Source organism: Dermacentor albipictus, chromosome 2 (genome assembly GCF_038994185.2).
Source record: "Dermacentor albipictus isolate Rhodes 1998 colony chromosome 2, USDA_Dalb.pri_finalv2, whole genome shotgun sequence".
NCBI classification, from domain to species: Eukaryota; Metazoa; Arthropoda; class Arachnida; order Ixodida; family Ixodidae; genus Dermacentor; species Dermacentor albipictus.
Genome location: NC_091822.1, coordinates 76,893,784 through 76,908,134, shown reverse-complemented (window position 1 = coordinate 76,908,134; position 14,351 = coordinate 76,893,784). Strand labels below are relative to the sequence as shown.

Genomic DNA, 14,351 nt, shown 5'->3' with positions numbered 1-14,351 from the left:
GTACCATTTTCATTAGTATCAGAATAATTATCCTTAATATAAACGAGAAATAGTACCGGTCTAAGTACAGACCCTAGGGGGACGCCTGAAATTACTAATAAACGATCAGACTGGTTGCTTGTATGATTAGGGATACCGTTCCTCTCTACAGATTCAGTATTTTCCTGTATTATGAATACAACTTCTCCTTCTTTATTTTCTTTATTATCACGTATTATATTAAACCTGGAGGTAACAACTCGCAGTCTGCATTTATGGCCGCAGCAATGTTTCGCTAACAATAACTATAAGAACCTGGGGATCATGACTTGCTAGCACACGTTCTATATCGCCAAATTTATTTGCGAGGCTGCGATCATTATGGTTTATAAGTCGAAAGTCTGTTTCCTGGAAGACGGTATTGGTTCAGGGGTCCCAGCTGTTGGTGTAGTCTTTGATTGCGTCAAATTGGTTTTCGGGAATTGCCGTATCCTGACATGGCTATTTTTGGAATAATACCATACGTAGACATTCTTATCTACAACAAGCCTGTCACGGTTCAGGCGCATGTGCGAGCCTTCTTTTTCATTCAAAGCAGACTTCCAGATTAGCCCGCGCTTTTTCATCGTTTTTTTAATAGTCATTGCCAGCAGAAATACCACATCCTTTCAGTTTCGCGCAGTTTTGAAAAACGTTTTCATTTTCCCTATAATCATAAAGCTCCAATATTACTACATGAGGCCTCAATAGTTTCGTTTGCGTATTTGTTCTCGTGCGGCTTTCCGATTTTGTACATAGGCTCTATTATTTACAAGTTAAGACCGAACTTTTTCTTTGTTATTTCTAGAACTACTTTTTTTCCAGGTTCTTCTGAAGTTTCATTGTCACTCTACGATATTCCAAACACGATTAGTTTGTTTCGCCGCATTCTATATTCTAAATAAACAAGTTTTTCCTGATGTTTCTCCAACGCTGAATGCAGCGTCTCGGTTGTCTGTTTTAGCTCAGCACGCCCTGCCGCGTGGTCACTGTAAAGCTGTACAATGGCTTCCACGTATTCAAGTATCTCGCTTAGGCTGTCCTGAATTGCCTTTTGGTGTTCACACAACCCTTGCGCAAGTACTTTTATATCCGGTCCAGGATTCGTCTCAACTTCACCCGACGACAGCAGGCATAGTGACGCAATAGCAGAAAACAATAGCAGTGGGCACTGCAGCAACAGTGGGCACTGCAGATTGTGACTCTTATAGCATGACTATGAACTAACCTGTCCAAAAAGCTAACACTTCTTTAACACTTTCGTGACTGCGGGAAAATCGGTAGTTTTAGGGTAGTCTGGTAATTATTTTTTTTCCTGCCACAGGAAATGATTCATGTTGAAGTGTATGATATCAAATTGTAGAAGAAGAAATTATCTTTCCAACGGTATTAATTTCAAACAACATTTTTATTAATAATAGTACGAAAAAATTAAGCAAAACGAAAACATTGCAACAAAAATGAGAAAGATCCATAAAAACATCAATGCTGCTTTGCACAAATAAAAATATTTAAAAAATCGAAATATACATTTTCAACAAGAGGGCCATATAAAATCAGCCTGCAAATATTAGCTCTGTATCTACAAAAGTTCTTCCGGTACACAAGAAAACATTAGACCTAGTGTCGTCTATCGTGCCACCGTGCGAAGCAGTTTCTCGATGAAGTGAAAGAGAGGTTAGCTGCACGTTTTGCAGATTTTTTTCTGCGCAACTTTTCTTTCTTCATAGCACAATTTACACTTTCTATATCTTTCAATTTTTTTGTATTTGATGCTGTTGAACCTAAGGTGCGCTCCGAGAGGCAACAACAGGCGCAACTGGGGGGTCCGCAAAATGTGGCTCATCATATCCCAGTAGCTGGTCGATTAGTTCTAACCTGAAGGCAAACTGGTTGAAGTGCGAACTTCGTGATAATTCTGGGACTTCTGGATGCTGCTGATGATGATCGTCAAACATCATAAAGCTATTTACTACAGCTATATCGATGCAGTGGAAAAACTGTCTTCCACCAACGCACGGACTTCATAAGAATGTTGTAGGATCCGATGGGCTGGTCAGATTTATCCCCTCCAAGCATGCCCACATTGTATTTCTTGATCAGCGCCGGCTTCTTCACGGACAATTCTGTCCTCATATTCCCAACTTTCTTTCTTCGCTTTGTAAAGACGAGTTTATTCGCTGTCTGCGCGGTAGACATATTCACAACCCGCCTGTCTTTCCATTGCAAGTACAAAACATCCTGCTCCCGCAGCCATCGAACTCTGCCTTCTCTTTTCGATTTTCGCCTTCTTTTCCCACTGTGTGCCTTTGAGTTCACTTAGAAAGCCACGCCGATCTTTCCACATTATCCCACATGGAAGTGTCTTGCGCTCCGGTAAATGAACAAACAAAGATGTGGAAGTGTAGGAATTGGCCAAAGAAATGATGCAACCCTGATCAAGATAATTTTTGCACAGTCGCGTCACAACATCGAATGCCAAACCTTGCACGCTAGGCTCTTCGCGCTTTCCCGTGTATACGCTGAACTGAAGAGTGTACCCCGTTTCTGAATCTGCCAAAACCCATAATTTGTAACACTTTATCCCTCATGCAATGGCGAATTCAGACCGACCTTTTGATTTTACCATTTTCTCCCCGACGGAAAGGTTCCGACGCGGTTGAAAAAATAACGTGGAAGAATCGTTGATGTGCTGAAGCAGAGAGGATATGCGGTGAAGCTTGCCGTGGGATGCGACGGTCGTCTTCCCTGGATCAGACACCCTCAGGAAGGCAAGCAACGCCTTGAACCATTTCGTTGGCATCACTGTAGGCAGAAGAAGCCCGGAGAATAATCTGCATGTGCTCCAATAACAATGCAAGCATGGGACTTGCACGATTCCCATGTATACGAGATGTCCGATGAACTTGAGCATCTCCTCATGAGTGACTTCCTTCCGCGATCTATCTCTCGCTGTACGTGGGCTTCTCGAAAATATGCATCCACGCATACTTATTTGTCTTGTTGCATATATCCCTGATGATTCCGGCGGCGAAAAACAACAAGAAATTGACATCTCTTACAAACCGCCGCGCAGCACTCCGGAGCGCGATTCCAAGGTCCACTCCCGGCGGTCTTCATATACAAAACTCCACTCTCTGCGTGGCCGCAGGCAAGTGGTGCTGTCTGAATGACATTGACACCCTGCAGATAGGAACTGTAACCCTTAGAACACGGCGGAAATCCTTACGATGCGATAACATAGTCCGGGATGAAAGCAAAACTCCCTGGCGGATACCTGTCAATGTTCCACGGCAGTTTGCTGCACTGTCGTCGTCCGTACTGAAGTCCGACGAATCGAAGTCGTCTTACGAGTTTGTGGTGCTGTTATCATTCACAAATTCGAGCCCAGATGCGTCGGGATCCGTCGAAACCCACCGTTTCCATGCAGCGGATGCGCACGACGTAAATGCCATCTCGAAAACAACGAGCGCTCGTCACCCCGACCATGCAGGCGCTTTAAAAATCCCTACACGGTGGAAACGAGAAACACAAATCTGAACCTGATAAAATAGTCTCTCTTTAACCTGTTTGATGGCGCTAGCTGTCCTAAGCGCTCGGAGAGGCACCAAAATTCGAACTTGTACCATCGAGAACATACTGTCGACGGGAATAGGTGCGGTCACGAAAGTGTTAAGCACATCGCCCATGTGTTGCCGCCATGCCAATTGGATGCTGTCGGCAAGGGTGCTTGCTGTATACGGTCTTCCCCCCATGGCGTTGTTCCACTATATTTCCTGGTGTCGAGATTGTCGATAATCCATGGACGAGGTTCCAATTCGGCAGAAGCAGCCGCAGCAGCAGCAGCCGGATCCGTCAGCTACATGCTCTGTGCACTCCCATGAGAGCAAGCGCAGATGAAAAGCGCCTGTTGGCAAAGCAGAAACTAGTCACCACATCGCCCATGCGTTGCGCCCGTACCCACTTATTTACGTTTAATGTCTTGGAAAATGTGCGAATTTATGCTTGAAATAAGGTGTTGCAGCTCTTAAAAACACCTGAACGTAAGCTAGGTGTAGAGCAAGTATAGTTCCGTAGCAATAATTACCCAAATTTCCCAGCTGCTGCTGGTAATCAATTTAAACAATGTCAGCACTTGGGTATTCAACGCGCCTGTGTCAAACACGCGGACAAATTTGAAAATAAACATTTGACGCGTACTTTTTTCTTTTAAGTTACTGCATCATGGTGGCGTTCATCTAATAAGGCGAGGTTGTATATAAGCCATTTAGTTGACGTAAAGACATAAGACAGGGTTAAAATGGATCGGAATTATGTAGTTGAGCTGCAGTGGTGCGGCATGCTTGTATGTTTCTTTGTATGAGTGTAGTCCCCCTGTTCGCTTTGGTATTCAGTATAAGCTTCTTGAGTACTGATGTGGATAAGCATGTGAGTGTTATGCGAGTGGTCAATGGCCCGCCACAAGCACAAAACAAAATAAACACTGAAAGTGTAGAGGTTCCCACAGCTTCATGGGCCGCGATATAGCAAGCAACTTGCGTGCGATCAACGCGAATGTCAGGCACAAAAGGCGAGCTCACCACTAGTGGTCGCGCATGCGAGCCAGTGGGGCTACGGCGTCCCAACGCAACTTCGCCCACAACTTAGGTTTATGAGCGATATCTCAGAGGCTGACGACGCCGATCTTTTTTTTTCTTTCCAGAATGAGGTTTTCCTGTGTCATGACGCCCAAAAAACCATTTTTGCTTAAGGTTTTCATTACCATGATGCTGCCTCGATTGCCCCATTTGCATCTCGCAAGAGCATATTGGTTACCACGCGCAATATCTGCTCCGTATATACTTGCACAGTGAGGTCCTGTTGCTGTAGCGACTAATCTCATATTGACATCCCCCAAAACAATAATTGATTCTAACGCGCCGCCATTATACTACACCTATTATTGCCTTTGTACATGTCTGCTACTTTCCACTTTTATTGTCGTATGTGCTTTTTTTGTAGAAACGATTTCATACGTGTGCGCAACAGGTGGCGTCGGGCGAGGGTGGCCTGGTGAATCCGGAGCTGGAGGCGTTCTTAGGAGGTCGCAGCCTTCCCTCCATAGCACTGGCCGTTTCTGTTCTCGCTTCAGCAGTGAACGGCATGAACGTGGTGCCTATCGTGGGACACTACTACGCGTACGGCTTCCACCTTATCTGGACCGTGGCCTGGATTCCCATTAGCGCCACTTTCGTGGCGGTAACTGTGGTGCCGCTGCTCTACAGCCTACGGGTTTCAACCATATTTCAGGTAGTGTCTCGGTACAGGCTCTGATAGACGATACGAGAGGCTTAAATTTCAAGTAAAAGGCACAAATATGGTAGCCTAACAGACTCGTGGCTTTAAACGGATTATACAAACATCACAAAATGCATAAATATGTCATTTGTTACTGCCCTTGTCATGTGGTGTTATATTGCACTCGCTTTTGTCGTTAATGCGCTTATAAAAAAATAAGTAATTATGATGCGTAATATTAGTTTATTTATGAAGTTTCTGTTCACTATCACATCTACCAAGTTTCTCAATAATTTCTAACACTAAATAAGTATAATGCTGGTGACGCAGAATATCAAAGATCACGATTTATTTGCTCCTGGTGTGTATTGATGCTTACAATGCGATTTATTTTCAGTACCTACGAATGCGATTCGACAACAAGGTCGGCATCACTGCTTGTATCATCTACTTCTTAATAAGTGTAAGGAAGTTGAATATCATTTTTTCACGGCTGCTGGAAGACACTTAATGCACGAAGAACCTTCCGCATGCGCAGCATGATCTCACTCATAATTAAGATTGTGTTGATTGATGCATAAAACTAGAAAAAGCCGGACCAATGCGCAATATAATTACTCCAGAACATGATTGCTTTCGCACACTTCCTCAACTCGAACTTCCTGTCCTAGGTGATCTGAAGTTCTGTAGGCTACGCTCTAATTAACAAACATTTTATGTAGCACAACTCATTACACCTTGCTCACCGTCCTCGCCAATAAGTCGCCTGTCCATCTGAAACTGCCAACTGTGTTGTACAGTTTTTGGCGCAACAGGGCTCTTTTCGTTGCTACCACATTCAAACTCCAGCACCAATTCTCCGAGAATTTGACAATTAGAGCAGAAACTGTGTTGTGAAAATGGTCCCTGGGTCACCACTCTGAATAAAATGTGTGCGCCGCAGCAATTTATGCAAATAGCCTTAGGCCAACGCTGCTAACGATTACAATATTGGTGGCGGACGCTTGCTAATTATGCATCGCTACTAAATGAAAAATGGTCGTGAATAACGTCGCTTGGTATATATAGTCCTAAAAGAAGGAGCATCATTATGAAAAAAAAAAAAAACATTCTTACTTGCTAATGCAGCCTAACTTCTGCTGTGCACGTAGTTACGAAACGAACCTTAGTCTACACACTTGGAAATGATCACCAATTGGTACGCTGCGGTGTCACTCATTAGAACAAGCACATGTTAATTGCTATATCCCGCAAATTTTTATAAAATGCAGTCGGCCAGTGACACACATTCCGTATGAACCGTAACGAAATTGCCCGGAAGCCACGTATTGATATACAATTACACATCATGTGCGTCCGGATTGGTTAAAATGCGTCCTCTGACACAATAGTGCATGAGATCGTCACTGGTTGCTACTATAGTGGAGATAACAAATGACGCAATCGTCACAGTGATAGTCACTAGCTAACAGCAGTTACGTAAGAAAAGCTATGTAAATGTGTTTCTAACTAAAAGTGGCTTCCGCCATATATATTTCATTCCGGGAGGCCTTGGTTTATTATAAGCTATAGTCGCAATATTGTTATAACATTCGCCATGAATATTTTGTCCCAGTAGGTTTTGTTTCCAATAACTTTTAAATTCCTAACTTTCCTTTCAACGCTTCAGGTTGCAATCATGAGGGTTAGATTTGCTGTAACCTATATCTAACTTTCCTTTAATGCATTCGTTTGATATGTGCCCTCTGTTTTTACATGTAACCTGCTTCAGCAAACCCTTGGAGCCATCGGTATTTACAGCGCTGCCATTGCGATCTCGACAAGTATGTATGCACTATTACACGTTTCGTGTCCAAGTAAAACGCAATGGGATAAAAAGCTTGTAATATTATACTCTTAAAAAGATCTTCTGACGGATTTACCACCTCTCGTACCTACCCTTCCTAAGCCCCAAAAAAGAAACAACCATAAATAATGCCCTCCACGGGAATCAAGCAATTTTACTACAGAAGCTGTCTAACGCAGATCTGAGCCTTCTTTATATTATCAAGCAAATAATCAGAAACATCTACTTACATAGGCATTAAATAATAAATAACTACCGAGAACAGTTACGAACGTTCTCACTATTTCGTCTTTCACTCAAGATCTCCAAGGTAAGATGAACTGTGTGTGCCAAAGCACTCTCAGTTGAAATTTCCATCATTATCGGAGCTCGTAGAGTTCTGAACATTAAAGAAAGAGACAATTGCGCGAGTTTATTTTGTAGTTACACTTAAGTAGACCATTTTCCTACACAGCATACTCCAGTAGCAGAAAAAAGATAACCTAGTCTGTGAACGCTCACATTTCACTCGAAAGTGCCAAGAAAGATAAGGACAAAAATGGCAAGTACAGAAATGACATTAATTACAGTAGTTGATACTCAATTCAGAGGACCCAGAAATATTCTTAGCTTTCGACGCTTACCGCCCGATACCACTAATGAATGCAGACTGTAATATATGTACAAGATTGCTCGGAAAGCGATTACAGGAAGTTTTGACCAGCATGGTAGGGTCGCATCCAACATGCGCCATTAAAGGAAAGTCTATCTGCACAAATATTCATACTGTCAGAAGCAGTTTAGAATACTGTAACGACCTAGGTAGACACTGTGCCATATTACAGTTAGATATGCAGAAGGCTTTCGACCGTGTAGCCCATAAAATTCTTTTCAGTATTCTAGAACATATATATATAGGGTATTTGATCTTAGATGGGGTAAAGATGTGCTATCAGGACTGTAACGCCAGCCTCATTATAAACAAGGAAGTTAACAGAAGCTTTAGTGCTCGGTCTTCTGTTCGCCAGGGTTGTGGTTTGTCCCCTCTTTTATTCGCAATGTACCTAGAGCCGCTTTGTAGGAAAATCTAGAACGGCAATAGAATATCCGATTTCAGAGTGAAGTCCGCGGAAGTGAAAGTGCTCGCATACGCGGACGACATCGCATTCTTTTGTCGGGATAAAGAAAGCGTCGAAATCGCGGTCACAGAAGCGTTATCATACTGCAGAATGACCGCCAATGCTATCAACTTCGATAAATTCCCAGGGGCATGGATCGGCAATCGGAAAGACCATCCGAGTAGGTTTGCAAATATTGACACGTGTACTTATCTTTATCGGGCGACCACGTTTCGCCGCTTAACAACTGTAATCGCACAGCGAGGGACGCGCCTGAATGTATCCGATGTTTCTGGAAAGTTATCGATGCTTCTACCTGGCTGTCTGTTGTCGCCGAACCTTGTGTTATCTGATTTCATCCCATAACGCGAATGGTGTAGAACTTTGTGGAAGGCGCACGGGTCCGAACGATTAGTCTGGAACGTTCGACGACTGCTCTATAAAAGCCGACGCACTTGACCCGCTGATCAGTTTTCCGACGATCGCCGACCGTGTTCGCCGCTATCGTTGTGCTATAAGTGTAGCCTGTTTTTGTGGGCACAGGTTCGCCCAATAAAAGCTCGTTTTGTATTCCACCGTATTGCTTCTTTCTTCACCGTCACTACCACGTGACATCTGGTGGAGGTGCTTTGCGTTCATGCACCGGACGCCCCCACAAAGCCGTGACCCAAGCCCTCACTCGGAAGACACCAACGTCGATAAGAACCAGCGAGGTAGCCGCAGGCTGCAAGGACTGCCCCCGGAGCACGGACTTTTGCCCGAGACGACTAGAAGGATGGCCACCAAGTCCACCCCAATGGCAGCACCAGCGTCACCCGTCGTGCTGCAGCAGCCCAGGGAGCCTCCGACGTTCCGTGGTTCAACTTTCGAGGACCCGGAAAGCTGGCTTGAGACGTACGAAAGAGTCGCTACCTTTAACAACTGGAACATCGACGACAAATTGCGATATGTGTTCTTCGCTTTGGAAGACGCGGCCAGGACGTGGTTCGAAAACCGAGAAGCCACCTTAACAACCTGGGAACTTTTCCGAAGCGGCTTCCTGAAGACATTCGCAAGCGTCGTACGCCGAGAACGAGCCCAAGCGTTACTAGAAACCCGGGTGCAGCTACCTAATGAGACGACCGCGATCTACACGGAAGAAATGAGCCGTCTCTTCCGCCACGCCGACCCTGAAATGCCCGAGGAAAAGAAAGTTCGCCTACTCATGCGTGGTGTGAAGGAGGAACTTTTTGCCGGGATGGTACGAAGCCCACCGAAGACCGTCGACGAGTTTCTTCGCGAGGCCACCAGCATCGAGAAGACACTCGAGATGCGAAACCGGCAATTCGACCGCCGCACGAACGCGACAAACTACGCCGGACTTCAGTCACTGGCCACCGACGACCTACGCGAGACTATCCGAGCTGTCGTGCGGGAGGAGCTACAAAAACTGTTCCCATCATCACAGCCTCAAGTGGCTTCGATTGCCGATGCCGTGCGTGAGGAACTCCAACAGCAACTTGGAGTAGCCCCTGAATCGCCGCAGCCCAAGCCGCAAGCAATGACCTACGCCGCCGTCGCACGCCGTCAAGGCCCCCCTCCACGACCGCGCCAGGGCCCGGTCACGCCGCAGTTTCGTCGTGCGCCGCCGCCACCGCCGCCAGCACGACCACCCGTCGCCCAGCGCACCTACCCGAGGAAGACAGACGTTTGGCGCGCTCCTGACCACCGCCCGCTTTGCTACCACTGCGGGGAAGCCGGCCATGTGTACCGCCGATGCCCATACCGGGAGATGGAACTGCGAGGTTTCGCCGTTAACGCGCCGCGGCCACAGATTGGCGAACGACCTCGCGATATCGCCGACTACCTCACCGCCACTCGGTGGAGCCATCGACGTGCTTCCCGTTCGCCGTCACCAGGCCGCTACCTGTCGCCGCAGCGCCGACCATACACTGGCCCAGCCCGGGGCCGGTCAGCAAGCCCATATCCGGAAAACTAAAAGCAGCAACCGATGGAGGTGCGGTTGCTGTTCGTCGAACTGACGAAGATCCTCCGGCGCCGACGAAGACGACGACGAAACGATCTCGACGACATAACGACACGCCGCCGTCACGACGAAGTCAAGAAAGCAAGACTACACCGACGAACGACGACTTGACGACGCGACGTTCTAACTTCAGTTCAACACGACGCAGCCGTGATCCGACGCCACGACCTAACTGCAACGCCAGACAAAGAACCACAGACCTCGACGTGCTTCTCGACGGCCACGCAGTTACCGCCTTAGTGGACACAGGGGCTGATTACTCCGTAATGAGTGGACATATCGCCGCCCATTTGAAGAAAGTTAAAACTGCATGGGATGGCCCCCAAATTCGGACCGCTGGAGGACACCTCATTACGCCGACTGGAATCTGCACGGCAAGAATAACCGTTCATGACCGGACTTACCCTGCCACCTTCGTTATCCTCCAACAGTGTTCACGAGATGTCATTCTCGGTATGGACTTCCTGAACCAACACGGCGCAGTCATCGACCTGACGTCGAAGTCAATAACGCTGTCGGAAGATAAAGCGATACCGCCGGAGAGCCCTCGTAGTCACCACGCCTTGAGTGTGCTTGAAGATCAAGTGAGCATCCCGCCTCGCTGCAGCATTGTTCTTTCGGTCAGCACCGAAACACCCGCTGACGTAGAAGGTGTCATCGAAGGCGACCAACGCCTCCTGATAGACCGTGAAATTTGCGTCGCAAGAGGGATCGCTCGACTGCATGGAGGGAAAACTGAAGTGTTGCTGACAAACTTCAGCCCGGAGTTCAAGCACATCAACAAGGGCACGACGATCGCATACATCGAGGAATTTCAGGAAACCAGCGATGCGTTTGTCCTCTCGGATTCTGTTGCATCTACCCCGACGACCGTAGTTCCCGAGCCAGACTTCGACATAAATCCAAGTCTCCCCGTGATTAAGAAGCAACAGCTCAGAAGTCTCCTTCGACGCTACAAAGACTGCTTTTCGACGTCATCGAGGATTCGACAAACCCCAGTCGCAAAGCATCGCATAATAACCGAAGAGTGCGCTCGACCACTCCGCCAGAGCCCTTACCGAGTTTCGACGCGAGAACGCGAAGCTATAAGAGAACAAGTCGACGAAATGCTGCGCGACGACATCATCCAGCCGTCGAAAAGCCCGTTGGCATCCCCTGTTGTCCTGGTGAAGAAAAAGGACGGAACCCTACGTTTCTGCGTCGATTATCGTCGTCTGAACAAGATCACGAAGAAGGACGTATACCCCCTTCCACGGATAGACGACGCATTGGATCGGCTCTGCAACGCTAAGTACTTCTCCTCGATGGACCTCAAGTCTGGCTATTGGCAAATAGAAGTCGACGAAAGAGACCGCGAAAAGACCGCCTTCATCACCCCAGATGGCCTCTACGAGTTCAAGGTTATGCCATTTGGACTGTGCTCGGCGCCTGCAACGTTCCAGCGCGTGATGGACACGGTTTTAGCGGGATTTAAATGGCAGACCTGTCTCGTTTACTTGGATGACGTCGTTGTATTCGCCGGAAATTTCGACGATCACCTTAGGCGGCTTGCCACAGTACTAGAGGCCATCAAGTCATCAGGGCTAACTCTGAAGCCAGAAAAATGCCGCTTCGCTTACGACGAGCTTCTGTTCCTAGGCCACGTCATCAGTAAATCCGGAGTAAGCCCCGACCCCCAGAAAACAGCTGCCATCGCAAAGTTCCCGCAGCCCACCGACAAGAAGGCAGTGCGTAGATTCCTTGGCATGTGTGCCTACTACAGGCGCTTTGTCAAGGACTTTTCACGCATCGCCGAGCCGTTGACACATCTAACTAAATGTGATGTTGAGTTCAAGTGGGAAACGCCGCAGGCCGACGCATTTGAAGAACTCAAACGACGCATGCAGTCGCCGCCGTTACTTGCGCACTTCGACGAGTACGCCGATACAGAAATCCATACTGACGCCAGTAGCCTAGGCCTCGGTGCCGTTCTAGTCCAGAGGAAAAACGGAGTCGAACAGGTGATATCTTACGCTAGCCGGTCACTGTCAAAAGCGGAAGGCAACTATTCTATGACCGAAAAAGAATGCCTCGCCATCGTTTGGGCTACAGCTAAATTTCGCCCTTATCTTTATGGCAGGCCATTCAAAGTCGTCAGTGACCATCACGCGTTGTGTTGGCTAGCGAATATAAAGGATCCTTCAGGACGACTGGCACGATGGAGCCTCAGACTACAAGAATACGACATCACTGTAACCTATAAGTCCGGACGAAAACACTCCGATGCCGATTGCCTATCACGCGCCCCCATTGACCCGCCGCCGCAAGATGAAGGTGACGACGCCTTCCTTGGCATGATAAGCGCCGAAGACTTCGCTGAACAGCAACGGGCAGACCCGGAGCTAAAAGGCCTGGTGGAATACTTGGAAGGGCACACCGACGTTGTCCCCAGGGCATTTAAGCGCGGATTATCTTCCTTCACGCTTCAAAACACTCTCCTCGTGAAGAAGAACTTTTCACCAGTCCGCGCCAACTACCTTCTTGTTGTCCCGTCAGGACTTCGTCCAGAAGTACTGCATGCCCTACATGACGATCCGACCGCTGGACACCTCGGTTTTTCCCGGACACTATCGAGGATACAAGAAAAGTATTATTGGCCGCGCCTGACCGCCGACGTCGCCCATTATGTCAGAACATGCCGAGACTGTCAGCGACGTAAGACACCGCCGACAAGGCCAGCCGGATTACTACACCCAATCGAGCCTCCTTGCCGACCATTCCAGCAGATCGGCATGGACTTGCTGGGACCCTTTCCGACGTCAACAACCGGAAACAAGTGGATTGTCGTGGCGACAGACTACCTCACCCGCTTCGCTGAAACTAAAGCACTGCCGAAAGGTAGCGCAGCCGAAGTGGCGAAATTTTTTGTCGAAAACATCCTGCTTCGACATGGCGCCCCAGAAGTCCTCATCACCGACAGAGGAACGGCCTTTACAGCGGAGCTCACCCAAGCCATTCTGAAATACAGTCAGACAAGGCACAGGAGGACCACGGCCTACCACCCGCAGACGAATGGCCTTACGGAGCGGCTGAATAAGACCCTCGCCGACATGCTAGCGATGTACGTCGACGTCGAACACAAGACCTGGGATGTCGTCCTGCCGTACGTAACATTTGCTTACAACACGGCGGTGCAAGAAACAACACAGTTCACGCCGTTTAAGCTGGTTTACGGCAGGAACCCGACGACGACGCTCGACGCCATGCTGCCCCACGTCACTGACGAAGAGAATGTTGACGTCGCTAGCTATCTCCAGCGCGCCGAAGAAGCCCGACAGCTCGCCCGCCTACGGATCAAGAACCAACAGAGGACTGACAGCCGATGCTACAACCTCCGACGACGCTTTGTTGAGTACCAGCCAGGCGACCGTGTTTGGGTTTGGACACCGATACGCCGACGAGGACTCAGTGAGAAACTACTCCGACGCTATTTCGGACCCTACAAGGTCATCCGACGTATTGGCGCTCTGGACTATGAGGTCGTGCCAGACGGCATTTCGCATTCACAGCGGCGCCGCGCACGATCTGAAGTGGTCCACGTGGTGCGCCTTAAACCCTTTTACGGACGCTGACGAAATTCCTTATTTTTTGTTGTTGTTTTCTTTGCTATGGGTGTTTTTATTTCGCTTGTATGTAGCATCGGGTCGATGCTTTTTAAGAGGGGGGTATTGACACGTGTACTTATCTTTATCGGGCGACCACGTTTCGCCGCTTAACAACTGTAATCGCACAGCGAGGGACGCGCCTGAATGTATCCGATGTTTCTGGAAAGTTATCGATGCTTCTACCTGGCTGTCTGTTGTCGCCGAACCTTGTGTTATCTGATTTCATCCCATAACGCGAATGGTGTAGAACTTTGTGGAAAGCGCACGGGTCCGAACGATTAGTCTGGAACGTTCGACGACTGCTCTATAAAAGCCGACGCACTTGACCCGCTGATCAGTTTTCCGACGATCGCCGACCGTGTTCGCCGCTATCGTTGTGCTATAAGTGTAGCCTGTTTTTGTGGGCACAGGTTCGCCCAATAAAAGCTCGTTTTGTATTCCAC

General features: G+C 47.9%; 1 protein-coding gene across 1 annotated transcript in view; it reads left to right on the top strand.

Annotated features, from left to right (window-relative positions):
- Positions 1-14,351, top strand: part of LOC135913075 (sodium-coupled monocarboxylate transporter 2-like) — a 137,572-nt gene that overhangs the window by 27,681 nt on the left and 95,540 nt on the right. The window contains exons 3-5 of the mRNA XM_070533257.1: positions 5,047-5,307; positions 5,693-5,758; positions 7,067-7,118. Of these exons, the coding sequence (XP_070389358.1) occupies positions 5,047-5,307; positions 5,693-5,758; positions 7,067-7,118 (379 nt within the window). The remainder of the gene's footprint in view (positions 1-5,046; positions 5,308-5,692; positions 5,759-7,066; positions 7,119-14,351) is intronic.